We start from the raw sequence: 19,843 nt of genomic DNA, 5'->3' as shown, positions 1-19,843 counted from the left end.
TCAGAGGCTAACTAACTCGAGGATGACACATATCTTATCAAGAGGATTTAAATTGCTGTTTTTTTATTACATTTAGCAGTCTCTGTTGAAGAGAGGTGCATACCTCGTAACTGTAGTGCACTGTAAGTTTTTATACTGTATACTTCAACATGTAGACCATTAACAACATTCTCAACAGCACCTTTGAGTCCCTATGACAGGGAGTGTTTTATGTATTCTCATGTATTTATGTATTTTCATGTTATCATCTCTCTAAATTATCAAGTTTGATTGAAGAGTATTCCCTGCAGTGTTTCCTGGCTCTGTGGAGAGAGCACTGGGAGTCTGACGCTGTTGTGGTAAGAATCTGTTAACTGACTGTTGGTGTCTTCCGATAATATATTCCTTCTAATTTTCACTTCATCCAACAGGCTAGAAAATGTCTAACATGGTGAATCAGGCAGAGAGGAGAATGAGAACGGAGTGACAGGAGTACATATCAACAGAGATGAAAAGGGACCAATGATTTATTTACAATAATCCAATGTATGGCCACAAAGCTTCAACTTATGTGATACTTGGGTGCACGTAGTTTTCAATATTGTACAAACTTGCTAATTATACAAATAAATTAGCTGACTTAAATGTCTGATTTCTCAGTTTACAAAGAGTTGCTATTTAACTGTTTTGTTACAAGCAAGCAAGCCTCTTCCCTCAACATCGATTCAGCCCATATTCCACTCTCAGTCCTCTTCACCTAATGTAAACAAGGCAATACAATTTCATCAAACAAGCTTCCTATATTTTTCTGCATTTTTATCTAACATTCTTTGTTGCAAAAACTTTATATTGTAAGTTCTTATTAATGTGTAGAATCCCAAAAGATAAGTCTGCATTCATGCTTTCCTTTGGTACAAGAGGCAACAATACATCACTACAAAGCTTAAGCCCCATCCTTCAGCCTTTTCCAGACTTGGTACCAGAATGTATAATTCATTGAGAGCATTTCATTCCCTCCTCTTAGACTCAATCACTAACTATATTTTGAGGATTAGCAGTGCATCTGGCTTACAAGAAATTGTTCCTTAAGAAAGGGAGAGAATAATTTTTTAACAAGACTGTGCCTCTCAGCTTTGTCATGTGTGTGTCATATGTGTTCTGTTGTAGCAACTAAACTGATGAGCCTCAAAATTGTCTATGACAGATGAATCATATAGTCCACATAAATAACATGAATAAACTGGGGCTAGTATCCACTGCTGTGTTGTGTGAACCAGAGGCATCTCGGATCAGACGGTTCACATGAGTATCAAATTGAATCAAAGATTCTTAGTTCTAGACTGATGACATTTACAGAGAGAGTGTGTCTGAAAGCCCTTACGCTCTTCTGGTGGAAGATGCATATGACCTGATCAAGGACTATCTTTGCATGTCACCATACTATGTTGAAGGAACGTACATCAAAGAAATAAACTGGACTGATTCTTTTGGAAAACTGGGTTCACCCAAAGTCCAAAACAACAAATCCAAACAAATTCCTTGTTGCAGCATTTTTCATTCCGATAGTCCTGGTTGACTGCAACCAAATATTGAGATATCATCTCTGAGATTTCTGACTCCACCTAAATACACTCCAAGTTAGTGGAATGTATTTGTGCTGCTCACAGCATCAACAATGACATACGTATATTATAAAACATTCAACATCAATATGTCTTTCCAGAATTAGTGTCCCAGTTACTCTGGATAATCTACAGAACACACAAGAGACTGTTTACATTTGACCTACTTTTCTGTGTGTTCAGTGGATTAGTTTTGACCGTTTCACATGTCAAGTTATATTAACCTCCATTGTACAGTAGAAATCTTCAAGATTCAAGATGTCTTTATTGTCATTGAGCATGACATGTCAGTGAAATTTGCATTGCAACCCCCATGTTAGAAATAAGATAAGAAGAAAGATAAGAAGATTATAAAATAAAATTAAGATACTAGAATAAAATAAACCAACATGCAGTAAAAATATTCGTAAATGCAATAAAAATATACCAGAAATGAAAATATACTAAGACAATAAAAATATACGAAACAATAAACAATAAAATATACAGCATAAAATATACCAGTGAAATGTGCCAAAAGCAACTGAAATATGCTAAAATGTATTTAAACAATAAACAATAAAATAGACCAATGAAATGTACCAACAGCAGCTGAAATATACTAAAATGTATATACTGAATGCAAATGGCAATCTCAGAAAGAAATCTCCAAACACTGACAAATAAAACTTTAAAAAAAAATTAGAATTAGAAAAATTAGAATTTTTTTTATTTTTTTTCCAAAATTTTCGGGATCCGCTGATGGTACAAGATAATGGAGTAATTTATGTGACATAATGGAATGTAATATGGCGCTTTCATCACTGATCGCAGTAATCTGCACATATCCTGAAGGTTTAGGGGTTGTTGATTTTGCACCCTATCATAGTGCTGTATGCACATGAAGTCAACCAAACATTTTCTGGGCAACACAAAAAAAACTGTTCGACTGAATGGCAGGCTGGCAAAATGAAACATGGATGCCGATATGTTGCTATGGTGATGTTGTATTGTTTTTAAGAATTATCAGTAATGATAATTACTATTAATTTTTAGCTTCTTGCAACCCTGGTTGTAAATTGCATCACGGAAGATAGCAAACAGTAACAATTATTTTAACTTTGGACAGCAATGGCATCTACTGTTGTCGAGACATATCACTGCTGAGTCTAGCCTTAACCAAGTGCTTTGAGTGGCCTAAATGTATGTCGATAATCATTTAGTTACTATGAGTGGATAATGTAGAAAAACAACAGGAAGGCAATGCTCTGTATAAACATTTTGCATGTTAAAAATGTCTCATTATGTTGCTAAAACACCAGCAAAACATAAATGCAGGCAGCACTCCATTTCTTTCCAAACATATCTGCAAGTGATATTTTTATGAGACAGGGTTGTGGTTGCCGTGTATTTCTGTTGCCAAATATTTCTGGAGCATGTTCTTGCATTTTGAGACTGCTTATTAAAAAATAGTTGTGGGTCGAGGAGGACGCTGAAAACTCATTGCACATTTCAATATTTTTTATTATCTAAATATTTTTATCAAATTAGCAGAAATAGCCAAACATTCCAATGCTGATTGCATCCGACATGATGCAAGGCGTAAACACAATTCTGTTCATCACAGGATTCTATAAACTGCAGCAGTGTGTGTCCTGGGCCACTGTGTTTTCCTTGCATCTAATTCTCTTATATCTCATTTTGGAATGAATCTCCTGAAGATGAAATTGTGTTTTAAGTATGTTGCAAACCCATTTGAATTTCAATGAGAGCCCAGCCCTTCTTCTTTGAGCACACTGTCCCCACTTTGAATTGTTGCTATAACAGATTATTTTCAAGAGACCATACTTTGGTTTCCATTTAATTAATCCAAAGGCTGTTGCACAAACAAATATTGTGAAAACACAATGAACACAGGTGTAAAAAAACACCAAATACTGTATGACTCACATTGTGCTGTTTGTACACAGTGCAAGAAGCGGATGAGTTCTCCCTTGCTCACTCAACGTTCCACCGCAGGAAAAACAGTCCCCCCTCATCCCTATTCATGTTTAGTGAAAAACCTCCCCAGCCAAACTATGAAACTCCCCGCTTGCTCTGCGTGTTGATGATGAGATTAAATCTCTACGAGTTCAACTTCTCATGAACTCCACTTCAGAAAGGTTCAGAGTGCTGATGGTTAGAAAACAGAGAATATATTACAGGGTATGCTCAAACTGAACATAATATGGAGTGCAGAGAAACGTATTGTGTGCCCTTCCCACTTTAGTCAGAACAGTATAGTTGCTACCATATTCTTACAATTGCTGTTTGTATAGTTTGTATATGTGATTATGCAGAATCCAAAAGGTATTTAGGTCGTATGTATGGTTACAGTATGTGAGCACAACCCTGCAAATACTTGATTGATAATTTGGGACACCAGACGATGTATTCTAGGTAGAAATTTTGGTGCCCTCATAAGATAGAGCTCACTGTTAATAGGGACTCTTGCTGTGTCAAGGCAGAACAGGACAGTCGTGAGCTGAGGTATAACACAGAGAGAATATGTAAATGTATCCAATGTCATTCCCTCCACTTGTTCACTACTCCCTGCTGCAGCTTTTCCCAAGCCCCAAATACAAGGAAGAGTCCCAAAATATAAGGAAGAGTTTATTAACGCTTCACCAAAGCCATCTGAAATGCAGAGGAGAGGCCTCAATGTGTTTTATGTGGGGAGGTGTTCAGTAATGAGGGCTTAAAAATGAACAAATTGGACAGACATCTCCAAATGAAGCATTGAAAGAATATTTCCTGTGCAGAGAAGGGACTTTCAAAGAGACAGCACAGTGCATACAAAATTGTATGTGTATGTTCTATGAGATGGTGAGAAACAACACGACACTGAGCAAATTTCATTATTGCTGTGACATACTTGCACTCCCCACTCCAGCTGACATAGTGAGTGTACTGCCTTAAAGCTTCTATGTCTCATTTTTCAGTTTTCTATGAGCTGGTGAGAAAGTTAATGTTACACAGCTATGCCAGATTTTATGGTAATTCGTGATGTATTTCTGTAAGTTGGTGTCACAGGGAGACACCAAATTTCTCCGTGCCTCACAGTATACTGCATACCATCACAGACAGGCAATATTTTACTCAGTAGTGTGCAGTAAATTGAGCCTGAATGGTAGAGAATAAATAAAGTGCATTATATAGTAAACAGGGAGTTATTTCTAACAAATTCCTGAATCTGTTAATTAGCTGATGTAAGATGTGATTGTTAATCATCACTGGAAGAACACAGACTGCATCTTAGCTTTGTGATCAATTTAGCTACAAGATGAAGGTTTAAACAGTAACTTTACCTATTAAAAGTGCAGCCTTTGCTGTATGATATAGTGCCTTTACTCTGTTCCAATACATATAATGTTATATTTCATAAATTTTGAGTATCTGGTAATGTTAAGAGAACAGTCTTTTGTCTTTCACTGTCTTTCACACAATTTTATACTGAAGAAAGTTCTGACATTTGGGAAAAAGTTTTCTCTCTTGACTCACTCTGACGAGGAATCAACAAATCAAGATATCCTCCTAAAATCACAACCACTGTCTCAGCCTCCGAGACTTTAGTGATGATTGGCAGACAGCCCTCCCACACATACACATCAGTGTTATGACTGCTTACTATAGTGTGGGCTGTCACAAGGCAACAAGATGGTTTGGTATGAGAGCGACTTGTGACTGACACTGCAGCAGGGGACTTGACAGGGTAACACCAGAAGAACAGCGCGTAGGTGGGTGCAACCGGGAGAAACAAACGGGCCTACAATGCAACTGCACCATTCGTGTATTTAATGGCACTTTAACTTGTCAATCTGCACCATATGTCAGCTGCACAGTTCAAGTGTGCAACAAACAAAAGTGTGTGTCAACAAGTTAATAAAGGCTGAGATGTAGTACTACGCCTAAAAGTGAGGCGTTATATTGTGAATGCTTACTGCCAACTGGGAACATTACCACAATGGAAGATAAAGGCTGTTGATGCAATGCTATTATGTTGCTTTTTTTACAGTCAGTTTGTGAAGCACTGTGTAAATATTCATCCTAACAACTGATTTAGTCTTCTGTTAAAACTGTGTTTTCTTGAAGTTAATGGAAAGTTGATTCACTGTCATGTTTTGTTATTTTTTTTTATACATTTACATTTTTTCAATACATATGATGTAAAATATGAAATACTTAATAGTTTAGCATGGCTTTCCTGAGGTCCAAGTCCAAAGTCCAACCGTCAAACAGTGCATGGCTCAGTGTGCTATAGCAACAGCGCCCATTATGTTGACTGAATGTGATTGAGCAAGGTTCAATTTAACAAGTAACAGCATGGTCTGTTTGTTTACTTAAACAAGGCTGAGACGAGTAGGCTCACTATTTGAAGTGGAGAAAGCGAAGCAGACAGGTTATTTTATCCATTACCGCAAAATAACCATCCAAATATTCATCCAAAGCTATAGCTATGACAATGAAATGTTCACGTCTCTTCATAACAAGAAACATTAGGTCACAGAAAAGCCACAGTTAATTTGGAGAAGTCCCCCACTGTTGAGCTCCAAAAACTGCCTTCCACTAAACCTTACCTGACTAGCTTATTCATGCACCTGTCGATCAAACATCAAAGACGACAGGAGAGCATTTGAACTTTCAAACAAACTTTCAGCGTCTGTGATGAAACATTTCACATCTGAGATTTGAGCTACAAAATAACAGTTGATGAAATTTTAAGACATTTTGAGACATCTGACATCTCTCTTTCGGGAAAACACTGCATTAAGAATCGTACAAGATCTAATAAATTGCCTCCAGTATTAAGATATCCATTTACTGCCTGACCCACGGCCATTCACACCACCAGCATTGTCATGCTCACATTAAGAGTCATCACTGTTGTCACTCATAGCTGATTACATGTTTTTTTGTCAACTCCAGTGTTTGAAGCAACTTACAGTTCAATGGCCTTGTTCCACATGATGACGTATCCGGACAAAATGAAGGACTCGATGTTGACGATGTGTGTGTTTCCACGCTCTGTCCCCACGTAAAGCCATTTACTCTGAAAGGGAAGGTGGCAAAACGTGATCCTGGAGAATAAGAGACAAAGGAGGAGAGAGACTGAGCGTTAGAGGACGAGCAGTCACCAATATGAACGGCTATTCTAATTCAAAATACAATGATTCTTTTCAAAATACAAACAAAATGACACATCAAGAAACTTTGTTGGAATGACATGTTCTTGTTGTTCCTAACAACTGAACAAACACAAGGTTGGAGGCGGTAATTCTTTTAAGCAATAGTTGGACAACAAATAGTGATTAAAACTGCGAGTTAGCCACGTTGTTGCCTGCTTGACAGGAAAGTGCTCAACTGTAATAACTGCCTTGCTTCAAAGACGTCACCCCCTGACTCACTCACAGAAGTGACGGCCTGACTCATTCCTAAGGACTGACTAACTTTATTAAGGTTTACCTCAGCACTCGGCAGGAAAGTGAAAATCTATTTTCCTCAGCAATGCAGCAACTTACATACAAGTATTATTGCCTACATTTGCTCCTCCTGCCCCACTCCTGCTTCTCTCTTGACAGAGAATACTTGCACTCAGCCTCTAAGCTCGCTCTAAGCTGGTATAAATAGTTATTCAAAGAGCCCTTCAGAATAACTGCCAAAAGGAGAAGGCTGAACATTTTCTATGCTCGGTTACATTACACAGTAGCCTATAGACATATGCCCCACAGGCGAAGCTGGTCCACCATTTCACACATACTCACTACCCCTCTGTGCAAAGCTTTGAACAGCATTAAATCTCAATTATTATTCAGTTCATACACATTCTGGCCCACAGATTTTCACGTCATGGCTTTTCCATGACTTTGGACCAGTTTTCATAACTGAACACTGATGTCTGTGTCTGCATGAAAAATATGTGGAACAAATTAAGCTCAATAATCCACAGCATATCAAGTTAACATTTTATACATTTCTGCAGTCCAAATAAGTGATTCAAAGGAAACTGTAGCTAAAAGTTAAACAACAAAATATTCATTTTTTTTTTTTACACATTTCAGGAGTTTGATCAGCCTTTTCACCCAGCAATAGTATAAAGAATACATAACATAAATGAGTGATAGGAAATATAGCTTGATTCAAAAACAAGCACAAGTTGTTTGAGCACAGCAGCAGACTGGTCAAAAAACAAGTGGCGTCATGCCTTACATTTGGGGCCATGCCATGGCGGTCTGTTTAATATGTCGATGTCCTCTGGATGTGAGAGCAAGGCGGCTCATGTGTGGCTTCACTATTTTTGCTCATCGACGTTGTATTATTATGCTGTTTGAGATGCGTCTCACGAGAGATATTTTTTTCATGTTCTTATCAAAGGCATTTCACAACACCAAAATATCTTCTTTGTTCATCTAATATTATTCTCACTGGGTTGCTGATAAGCTACTGTATGGGGATTTCCTTCAATAGTGTAAAATTCAGGTGAAGCAAGAAAAAAAACGTAAGCATGCATGCCTTCCAGAGAGTCGGGAAGACGCGGTTATTAACACATCACTGAAGCCCAAAAGCAAGAAATAGTGACCGAAATAGCTCGATTCCTGTGTGCCAAAGCAGTGATTAGTTTAACAGCTTGTCTACACAGGAGGCATTGCAGCTGTATTTTCGGTTGTCTGTCTCACACAGGTCTGACAGAGCAGATGTGCTTCTATTTTAATCAATAAAGCTGTCTACACAGGTTGCATAATGGCTTGCGTCTCACTCATTAGATTACACTCACTATGCAGACGGTTTTGTCCTCGCAACTCACAATAAGTGCATTCAAACCACATAGGAGCAAGGGCTAGATATCATGCAAAACTGGGAATGTATCCCTTTTTTTGATGAAAAGACGTGTTGAGTGCTACTATAATAGTGTTGTTTTGGTGTATTTTGTGTGTGTTAGCAAGGGTTGGTAGCCTCTGGCAAAAGACTTCAGTGAGGAGCTCATTCCACCACTGTGGAGCCAGAACAGAAAGATGAGAGACCACAGGGTCCTCTGATGGTACAGCAGAGGAGCACAATGGTTGGGCCGGGTTGTAGGGTTTGACCATGGCATGGAGGTAGGAAGAAGCAGCGTGTAGGTCACCAGCACATTGCCAGTGACACTTACAGTGTACACATCCTCTACATCCTGCTGCTGCTGCTGACAGTTGAGCCTCCTGTGTAGACAGTGTAAGACTTACCACTTCTCTTTCAATTCACGTCGGACCCACTGTGGGTTTTTTTTATGACTTTATGAAGCATAATTGCTACTTGCAAATCAATAACAAACCATAAAACCCAGGAAGGGATTCATGTGACATATAACATCATCATGATGTGATGCAAGGCAGCTTAAACCATTATTGCTCTGGCATTAGCATCTATCATCTTAATAATCATCTTAACCAGGGAAGAGAGATGAGCGCACACTAAGTCACTCCTGTCCATGCTGATTACCTTGTAGAGATGGGGAGACCATTGGGCTACAGCCCCACAGTCACCTGCCCAGCAAGTGGCAGGATTATTGGATAGAAGACAAATGAGATGGCAGACAATTCAATAAGGATTTTAGGGGCTTGGGGAGAAGTCAATATTCAAGCTAGCAGGGGGGTAGAAGTGCTATGCCAATGACAGAAAATTATACAGTCTTTTGTCTTTTGTGTTGAGCCTTAACCCACTAAATTTACATATTTCTTTGTTTAAGGAAATGTCTGGTTGAACTTACATCTAATGCCTCAACATAAAAAGCAACAGATAAGATTCAAGCCTCTTCATAAACTTGCTGGTAGTGGGTCCGGTGAATATGTAATTGTGAAAATGATGCATCATTGTGTAAAAATGTCAAGAATATTAATCTAAACTGCCATATTTCAAAAAAACAAATCTGCTGAAACCCAGTGAGTCATGATATTTTGTCTGTGAAAAACAGTCTTCAGAAAAGACTCTCAGCACTGATAGCCTCTGTCATGAGATGACCATTTACATAAAATCACAGGAGGGTTCAAAATCATTGGAACAAAGGATGAGAACATGACATGAAAGGCAAGGAGGTAGTGACAGTAATTGTGGTAGAGATGAGTATAGATCCAGAGAGCAATTTGAAGAAAGTTGAAGGTGTGGTTCTGACTCCATACAGCCCAACGAGGCACTATCAACAGGCCTTATAATTATCAGCCAAAGAGGACAGAAGGAGATGTGGGTTAATCTGCCAGCTGACCAGCCACTGTGGACCAGGTGAGGAGCAAATATCAGTAATGAAGTAAAAAGATGTCAAGATTTAATGAATTGGCGACATCATTAAGCAAACTGGCGACCTTGCCATCTGCAGGAGACGTGACATTACTGCTTAAAGAATTCTGCAAAAACTCCATATATCAGGTTTGAACAACTCAAAACCACATCCTATTACATTAGCTGAAATACATCTTTTTACTGAACGAAAAACTACAGCAAGCGACCAACGTTTCATGTACTGTACTGAAAGTCTTCAAATTCTTTTTGACAACAGCGAGTCGAGGAGGGGCGGCAAGCACATGATGCCGACTGACAGTCATCAGAAAATTCTCTCCACCATTTCCAGTGATTCATACGTTATTCTTAGGGGATTCTGAGGGGGTGTTAGGTTGCTAATTATCAGATGTTCACTTTGGAGACACAGAGCTAAATGGCAAGTCACTGCCCAGCCACTGATGGATGACTCATGATGCCCTTTTTTTTACGTACATCTTTGAGTATGATTCACTGCTACACTGCTGAGAGCAAGTGGTTCTGCTTCCTACCTCATTGCACCACAAGACAGGCAGAAAGGTACTGACACCTTCACCTCTGTGTGTGTCTGTGTGGGCATGTGCACCACACAGTGATAGGTACAGCTGCTAAGCTCGGAATCTAAAATGTGGAATCTCAAATGGATGTTTTACAGTGAGAGCGTGAGATGATTTCACAAAGGTTTCACAAAACAGCAGTAATACAATTAATCAGGGAAAGCACATCAATAGAAATGCCAAAAAATAAATAGACAGACTGTGAATGTTATCAAGGTCTATTAATGATTAGACTTGGTTCAGTTCTGATCTCTAAAAACAGTGACTTGTACGATTGTATGCTGTATTTTGTCTTGTGGTCTTCATCAAAGTCATTAAAAAAATGACAAAGAACATGTAAGTATGATTGGTATTATGCAAAAAGACAAGATGCAAAAAGGTTAAAAAATATGCAGTATATAGAAGACAACCAATCATGTACATGTAGTACATGTACATATCAGCTAATGGGCTAGGTCCTCAAAACTGACAGACTGGCATGGGCTGTACACAATAATGCACATGGGTGACACTACATTTGGTCCATAAACAGGAGAAATGCATCTAAAGGGCAGTGATCAAGCTTAGAGGAGGAAGCTAATGTTGCTTCTCTCAGCTGATATGTTTGTTACTACTAAAGACCAGGTGTTTAGTTTAGGAAACTGGCAAGACCTGGTGCCATTTTAAAACAAGTTCAACCATCATCAGCTCAGCAGATACTAGCACAGACTTAGGAGCTTTTGTGCCCAAACATATCTAAACATAACCTGACAACCTGCAAGAAAACTCTGTAAGCAATCCCACAATCTAGACTTGAAGGAGGTTGTGCATTTACAGGCATCCTGTTAATCTTGTTACTTAGCTGCCTTCTTTAAAAATCTCTACCAAAGAGTAATCTTTTAAAAGTCAATTTTAGAATTTTAATTTTTGCATTAAACAGTCTATTTGTGTATAGTCCCAGGCATTTCTGTTATGTTAATGTGTTGTTTTTCTGGTTTTCTGTGAAACACTTTGTAAATGATTTTTAAAAAGCTGCACAAATAGGGTCATTACACTGAAATTCTTATTAATAATATTCTCACTATTACCTGTGTGTGTTAACGACAGTGCCAGCCACCCTCTGTCTCTCTGACAGCGTGATAGCATACATTGGAAACAACAGAGACAGCAGTCGCTGCCTGTCTCCGTCTGAAAGTACCTTTAGGGTTTTTAGATTACACAAGTCCTGGGTTTAAAATACATTATGAATGAGGCTTGATAAAAAAAAAAAAATCTGAAAAATGTGTATAGTTCTTACACACACTGCTAATGACTTGAACCCTGTCACTGCATTACAAAGACTCTTTCCTTAACAACTTGCAGACAGTACATGGATTCAACAAACTTCTCCAGCCCATTATCCTTTAAGCCTCTGTCGCATCATGAAAGTGCCACTGGTCGAGTTTGATGTTTTGTGTGCTTCTTAATAGCAGGATTGAGATTCTTTGTCTAGGGGAGGAAGCTTATTGCTGTCTTGTGATGGAAAGTTTCCGTACAGAGAAAACATATCCTGTGACTCAGCTGAAGTCCTTGACTTGCAAAATCAACCAGGATGAGTTTGCTATTAGATGTACTTATGAAAGGTAATGCTTCAATTAACGCTGTGACCCTGCATTTTTATGAACAAAGAAAACAAAATACTGTGCTTCATGTGCTTTTTAAATGCAAATTATATTTCATAACATTCAGTGGGAATGCAGTCATATTCATTAAATGTCCTTGCCCATTTACACAGGTGCCACAAGGTGGAAATTAACTTTTAGTTGGAATGAACAGACTGTTCTTCTTGGAGAAAGACAGAAAATATCATCAGAAACAGAAAAACAAAAATGAAAACTCTCAAACTCTGATCTGTTATATAATTTCAACTTAAATATGAAGCACTTGAACACTTTCACAAAGTATAGAAACAAGGGTACGGAAATAATTGGGATTTTTTGGCATAAAGTTAATAGAATCACTCATTTTCATATTGTCCTGTCTTTCCTGTTTTGCCGTGAATACATCTTCAAATAAACTTCCTTTGTGTATGAAGGTTGCTCTTTACTTCTCTGACAGCAACGCTCAGTGTTACCCCTGTATGCATTCAATAGTGGAACAGTGTAGCTGTTAAATGATTAGTGCCGCTGCAACATAAAAACCTCAAAACTCACTAGCTCCACTTTAACCAGCTTTAGTCTGGGATAAGCAAGGATTGAAAGCACTCATAACACTTGCAGACACTGGCACTGTTGAGCAATAGGTTATCAGTTGTTGGTCATTGGAAAGCTGAGTTGTCTTTATACAAAGTCTGTTATTCAACTGAATAGCCAGAGAGATAAAGCATATGCATCAAAAGGATTTGATATCTCAAAAACCACAAAACCTATTATCTGAAAATATTAAATTCCACACTGTTACAACTCACACATACCAAAAAGCAATAGGTTTGCCATAATGTTACATCAATAATTCCCATTAGGGATATCAATAATCAGCAATAATCTCCACCAGATTCCTCCAAGCAAGACTTTGTCTGTCATTATTATTGTATTCAGGGAAACTGATCAAATGGTTCAGTTAACCTGGAACTAATGTAGTGAGTTTCCACATTCATCATCGAGAGATCTAGATACGGAGCAGCCTTTTGTTTTCCCTAATCTGATCCGGATATCATCTCGAAAGCATCAAGATCTTTTAAGAGTGTAATAAACCCTCCAAAACTTCTATCATTCCAAAGCAGGTGATTATTTCAATCAGTCATTTTTGGTCAATGTTGACAGAACAACTTTTACAGCACACATTCTTCCAAAATGTGATCACTGTAAATCTTGGTAAACTTGGAGTTATTTCATTTCATTCTTGTATGTTGCTTAATGGAGTGCTTCACTTCATGTATTCCATTATTAGACAGGACATGGGCTGTCTGGGAGGGTCTTGAAGTACTTCATTAAACGTAATTTGACATCAACAACTGCATAAAAAATCTTTCCTTCTTGTGTTTGTTTTCTCAAGTAAGAAAAAGATGGAAAAAGGAAAGAGCCAAACCCTTGCTTAGTAGCACATCCCACTGACTACTATTCTGCAGAGGAGGAGATGGACTAATAAAAGTCTGCCTTGCCTGGCTCAAACCAATGGCTCACACCTCAGCCTCTGCTCTCCTCTGGCCATGTTCATCTGCTGCCCGTAAAGTAACACTGTTAATAAATTCCTCATTGCACCTTCTTTCTCCCCTGTGTTCTGCCTTGTGGGTTCACATAACATTTACTGGCTCACTGCTAGAGCACAGTAAGGCTAAGCCACATCTGCAGAACCCCAGTAATAAAGTGCCATGACATGGTTCCTGGCATTACAAACACCTTTGCAGATATTGTCCATTTGACCTTTAATGAAAAAAATCTAATACAGATCATCTACCGTCATGGCCAGGCCGACTGGGCTGCCATTAGCAGTGTCTTGTTAACATATTCCACCTGTGAAAACTGACTTATGTGTGTCAAGGGTATACGTGGCAACATGTCAAAGGAGATGGAGGGAGCTGCCTAATAACCTGGGCAGTCCGCACTCACAGCCTGTGGTGGGGGTAGTGGGAGGTGTCTCACAAAGCAGATGGTGTCGCCAGCTGAGACAGAACACAGAGCTTCCAGCAATCAGATCCTCCTTCTCGGGTTTATCAGATCGGGTGAAAAAGTATCAGAGGCAGGACAGTGGAGCTGGCCTCATCCTATCAACACTGCCCCACCATCCAGATAGAACTGATTAAACGTATCTTCCTGGTAGCAGATGCTGCGGCTGAGAGATGGACCTGTATATGCTGGGCGGTCTGTGATGTGGTGTGAGTAGTCTTTCTGGAGCACAGAGGGCACTGCCTGGTGGCTTTGGTGATATCTAAGAGAGCACCATAAGTAAAACATTTGTAAACCAGTGATGAAGATGAGTACTGTGTTTCGGGCTAGTTGCCGGGGTTTTGGGGAGTTCATAGCTCACATACATTTTCCACTGCATTGGGTGTGTGAGTGCAGAGAAGTGAGTGTTTTATCGAGCAGCATTTGCTTACCTCTCTCTGTTGAATTTGAGCGAATGCAGGACAGCTGGTCGCCTCTGACGGAGATTCCATAAATGTAACGTGTCATCTGCACAGGCTGTAACCAGCGCCCCCTACAGGCCAAAAAATAAATACATATGAGTACTGAATCTTTAAGGGGACATCTTTCCTTTTGGAATTATTGTAGTCCTGGAGGATTAGACTGTGAGCTGTAAACTTGGTTGTGCATCACTAAAACAGTAATAACACATAATCCCACACAATAACCCCAAAACACACACGGTGATTAAATACAACATATATTAACTACAATTATGGGCTGATATTACTTTTTACTACTGGAGTTTAGCAGTGAACTGGCTGAGGGTATGAAAGATTGTTTCTGAGATACTGTTGTGCACCTGCTATGCTACTACAGACCTTGAGCAGTTTTGTTAATGTATTTGGTGAAGAGTAAGAGAAGAATACCAACAGACAAAAAAAGAAAGTACAAATAACACTGTCAACATCGACTTTAGCCAGCTCCCTAGCCGCGCTGCCGGCATTTTTTTACACAGCATATTGGTGTTACCATCACAGCTCACAGCAAACACACAGTAGACTCCAGCTGTAAGGCGCCCAACCTAACAAGTGTCTCTCAAGTACACATGTAAGAGCCAAAACAGCTAAAATTACACAACTACAAGGAGAATGCACTCTCCCAATCAAGCATGCTCATAAAATAACATAACATGTAGCAGAGACTTGATGTGAGGTGAAGAATTCATTCAAATTTTACAGAAAAACATTTTTTCACTTTTAGCTACAGCTTCCCCTCACCTTACCCCATGCTTAAGAAATTAATTTTCTAAATTTCCCAGAACGCCCTTTGACAGTTAACAGAGAACGTGCTGGAGCTGCACCTGCATAACACATTCTGGTATTTAGAATGTAAAAGTGCTGGGACAAATAGACAGCACACAGACAGAAAGAGAAGGAAAGCTGAGGAATAACTGAGAGTCGCTCCCCTGATTCCCCTGAACATCTTGTATTCTGGTCTGTTGAGACAACTGAAGTGGTGCATTTGCTTCTTCAGCCTCTGGGGTGACAGAAGGAGGAGATGCAAAAGGTTTCTAGCTATTAAAAAGCTCAAGTGTAACCATGATGTAAATATCTACAATATTAGTAACTACAGCTGTACTGACACAATGATAGGTTTAATTGTGTGTTTTAAACTGTTAAATGGTTGACATTATATACAAATAATTAATGCTTTAAACTTAGTTTAAGCTACAAACATCACAAGTAAACACTCCAGGTATGTTCTCGATTAACTCCACAATTCTATACATTTTAGAAGATAAAGCATGAATGTAAGATATGTATGAATGATAAAAATGATAAAAAGCCACTCCATAAAGCTAGATTTAACCTCTGTTCACTGTAAAGCCTAACCAACAGGAATATCGAGCAAGTAAAAAAATATGTACATGAAATCAATGCAGTTTTGATCATCTTTGTCAAACCAGCAATCCATCTTTAAAGAAATTAAAAAGTGAAAAATGCAATGGGTGAGCTCACCTCAGTTCAACTTCAACAAATTACATTTCAGGCAATTAAACAAATTCAAATCCAAACAACCTGTCTCTTAAAAAGCACACTTCTGTACAAAACTACTACAGAATGCCAGACATTATTATAATGACATTATAATGAATTTTAATCACAGACAATTTTAGACAACTGTTCCACTTGTAGATACAGTATGTTGGAAAAAATCTAATTTTGTGTCCTCGGATTGTCTTGGCTCTACGCAAAATCAGAGACATCATATGAAATTGGATGAAAACCGTGAGAGGAAAATTACAATTTTCAAACCATGTCAGCTGGTCTCGGCCTGCCCTGGTTCTGCGGATTGTAATTACAGTGAGATTCCCAGTGAGGCTTTGCTACCAGAGCGTCACTGTGTAGACTGGAGCCCAGAGAGAATTAGCTTTAGATTACAAACTTAATCGTGGGATTTAAGACTCCACAGTGCAAGGGAGGATGAAAACATTGCTTCCCATTGATTTCCATATTGATGAATGCATTCCCCTCATCCACTGAATGAATCTCTTGCTCTGCACAGCAAAAATATTAGCTTCAATACCTTTGGCGTAAGTATCGTCAACAGAAAACTTAAGTTAAGGGCAAATATGAGACTGAATGAACACTGTACTCTACAGTCAGTTGGGCATTTTCTTGGTGTGTTTGTAATGTGGAAAACAAACACACCCAGAAACACAGTATTCAGCGCCAGTATTTTCTCAAGTTATTAAAAAAACTAGTCATAAGTTTTAGTATTTTTGAAGGGAAAAAAAGATTGATTACACTCAGACAATAAAAGGATTAAAGAGCATTCTCTGGCACAAACCCTTCATTTGTGACTAATGCCCTGAAACCCACCAACATCCAATTTCTAAATATGAATGAATGACCTTAGCCTCTCTGTGACTCATATCTCACTTAACAGCCTGACAACTACTTCACAAAGCGAGCAATGATGCCTTGTTTATAAGACAAATAATTGATCTCCCAAAATTCATTCAACAGGATAGAAAGATTTAATGAACTACATAATTATTTGAGCATTTTCCGCCGACTGCCTCCTATTTTGTTTGACGGCCCTCTCATGTAAAAAAGCGTATGCTGCTCCTTCGATGTCACATTTTATTGATGGGCTTGTGCTGGTAAATAAGTGGCCACTGACACAGGATTTAATTTTTTTTCCCCTGTTACACCTTAGCTATTTTAATTTTGATTTTATTAAAACTGCTTTATGTTGTGTTATGGTGTAATTTATATGTTTCTTGAATTTCTGTTCCACTTTGCCCAGATCGTAATACAGCATCCTCAAATTAAGGTAATTTGAACAAATGTGTGTAACCTGGTTAAATGTGCAAACATTCAAGGGGTAGTGAAGATCTTTCAAGCCACTGTGGACACTAATTTCACTCACAGCTGTTTTTTGGTTGGTCTCTCATTTTCTGGTGGCACATTCTGATAAAAAAGCTAATTTGAATGATGCTAGTTTGTCTAATTATTTCTTTCTGATGGCACTGGCTCTTGTATTTGTTCTCAATATGAGTTTTTCTTAATCTGACTAGGAGATGGCAGTGGATTTGGTGAACAATAATAGACTTCATACTTTATTTATTTAATTTGCCTCCATTTTATTGCCATTTAAGAAACCTTATTTCAACTCAAATTTCTTCAGGCATGCATAGGCAGGATAGTATTTCCTTACTTGTTGCTGCAGCTTTTCTACTTTCTACTACTCTTAATACTGCATTGACATTATAGATCAATTCATTATTTTGAAAAGGAATTAAATTATTCATTGAGAATGCCAGTAGACCAGATTACACAATCAATGAAAAACATTTAATGATTCAGCCATGTGCTACCTGGCTGGAGTGTGTAAAATATCCACGGAGGATTACACAACAGAGACAGATCTCAGCTGAGAGCTGTTGTTGTTGGCCTAATTGAGCGACAATACAACACAGAATTGCTAGCATTAGTCAACATCACAATCCATAATGATTTGCCATTTTTAAAGCCCTGTTAATCACTGCCCAATTATCAAAGGACAATTTTGAAGTTTCTTTCCTGTGCTGGTGTTTCTGTCACCTGAAGAGGTGAGAGGAGGTGGAGCAGCAGCTAATGAAGAAATCACACCAGACTGACAGTAAAGAGAACGCGAGAAGCAGACAGGGTGAGAGCCGGGTCTACGACTCCATTACGGTGTAATTATCTTGATGTCTCGATGGCAACACAGGCAACGCAAACCGGCGTAGGTGCAGAGCAGCACGGGTAAAATGATAATCAGCAGGGCAGAGAGAAAATTGCACTGAAAAACATCTAGAAAATGGCTATAGGTGTTTTTATGTGTATGTATGTTGAAGCAACATAGGATTAGTGGTCTCTTCTGCTTTCCCCCACACTTCTCTACAATTTATACCTACAGAGCGAGTGATGTCTCTAATATTGCTAACAAGAGGATGTTCTTCAACCCTCCAAAGTGAACATTTTCATATTTGTGTGCTTCTGTATAGATTTAGTCAACGCAAATCCTATCTATAGCATTAATCAAATACTGTGTGCATCTGAGGATCTGTTATTAATTCATCAATACATCAGCCAGTATGTGGTTCTCCTAAGGAAAATATTTGTGCAGGCAGGGTACAGTATCTGCCTGACAGCTTTGAATACACAGCATACTGTATGTTGTAGATTTAAGAGTAATAGCACTTAAAAAAATGTTTTTTTATTTTAATTTCCTGGATGCGCTAACATTTGTTCCATCTGTCCTTCTCCTTCTATTCCTCTTTGCCTCCCTACCGCTCTGCACATAGAAAATGCTGAATATGAGACTTCATTTATTAGGACGAAGACTTCTCAGACTTCTCTTAAAACAGTTTCTTCTAAAAACAAATGGCTCGCTCTACAACAGAGATGTGTAAAGTTTACCCTGCACCTTATTTCTCTGTCATTGTTAAAAATTAGTAAACAACATTTCAAAGGAACGGGAAGTTTGAATGTTTCCAACACTGGTCTCTCTTGCTATGTACTGTACCTCATTAATGCAGCAGATGGCAAACTGCTTGGAAAACATAATTTCTTGTCATCACTTTCAAAGAGGTAATATCTCACATTCATCTTGATGTTGGAACCATATCAAGATGATGGACCATATATATATATATGGTCCATATATATGGACCATACGTCCATATATATTTCTGACTCAGACATATTCTTACAACCACATTTCCACTAGTTGTAGAAATTGTGTACTAGACAAAACAACACAAATTCTTTGTCAACGACGATAGCAAAGTCAGTGCAACACTAATGTGTCAACTCGGCAGCAACAACAAACGACACTCTCTTCAGCAGATAATGTCATCCTGACAACGATGTCAACAATAGGGAAATAAGCCACATTAAAACCACATTCATCGGGTGACGGGATCACAGCGAATGATCTCCAGCTGCACTTAACATTAAACGCAAACGACCAATTTATAGATCGATAGAAAATGTATTTTCAAAAACAATTTTCCAATGGTAAGTAAGTGCACACATTTCCTGAATTCATTCATATTCTGCGGGGTAGATGTGGTCTGTGGGCGGCCAGCCGAAGATTGTTCAGTTATGGGCTGTGTCCTGATTGTTTTCCACTAAACACAAGACTGTGTGTATGTATGTATCCTGGGTATTTAGAGATAAACATTGTTACAGTGCTCCTGCAGACCCACCCAACAATCCGTCTCACCTTTTCCTTCTAAAGCAGTTTGCCCTGTCCGACCTCATCTGAC

The 19,843-nt window shown here is 38.6% G+C and overlaps 1 protein-coding gene across 2 annotated transcripts in view; it reads right to left on the bottom strand.

The window, feature by feature from the left end:
- stxbp5l (syntaxin binding protein 5L) overlaps window positions 1–19,843 on the bottom strand; it is a 133,157-nt gene that overhangs the window by 50,740 nt on the left and 62,574 nt on the right. For both annotated transcript variants that reach the window (XM_041950739.1, XM_041950740.1), the window contains exons 4-5: window positions 14,514–14,614; window positions 6,563–6,697 (exon numbers count right to left, since the gene is read on the bottom strand). In XM_041950739.1, coding sequence (XP_041806673.1) covers window positions 6,563–6,697; window positions 14,514–14,614 — 236 coding nt within the window. The remainder of the gene's footprint in view (window positions 1–6,562; window positions 6,698–14,513; window positions 14,615–19,843) is intronic.

The sequence above is a fragment of the Chelmon rostratus genome, chromosome 13 (genome assembly GCF_017976325.1).
Source record: "Chelmon rostratus isolate fCheRos1 chromosome 13, fCheRos1.pri, whole genome shotgun sequence".
Classification (NCBI taxonomy): Eukaryota; Metazoa; Chordata; class Actinopteri; order Chaetodontiformes; family Chaetodontidae; genus Chelmon; species Chelmon rostratus.
This window is presented reverse-complemented; position numbering and strand designations above follow the sequence as displayed.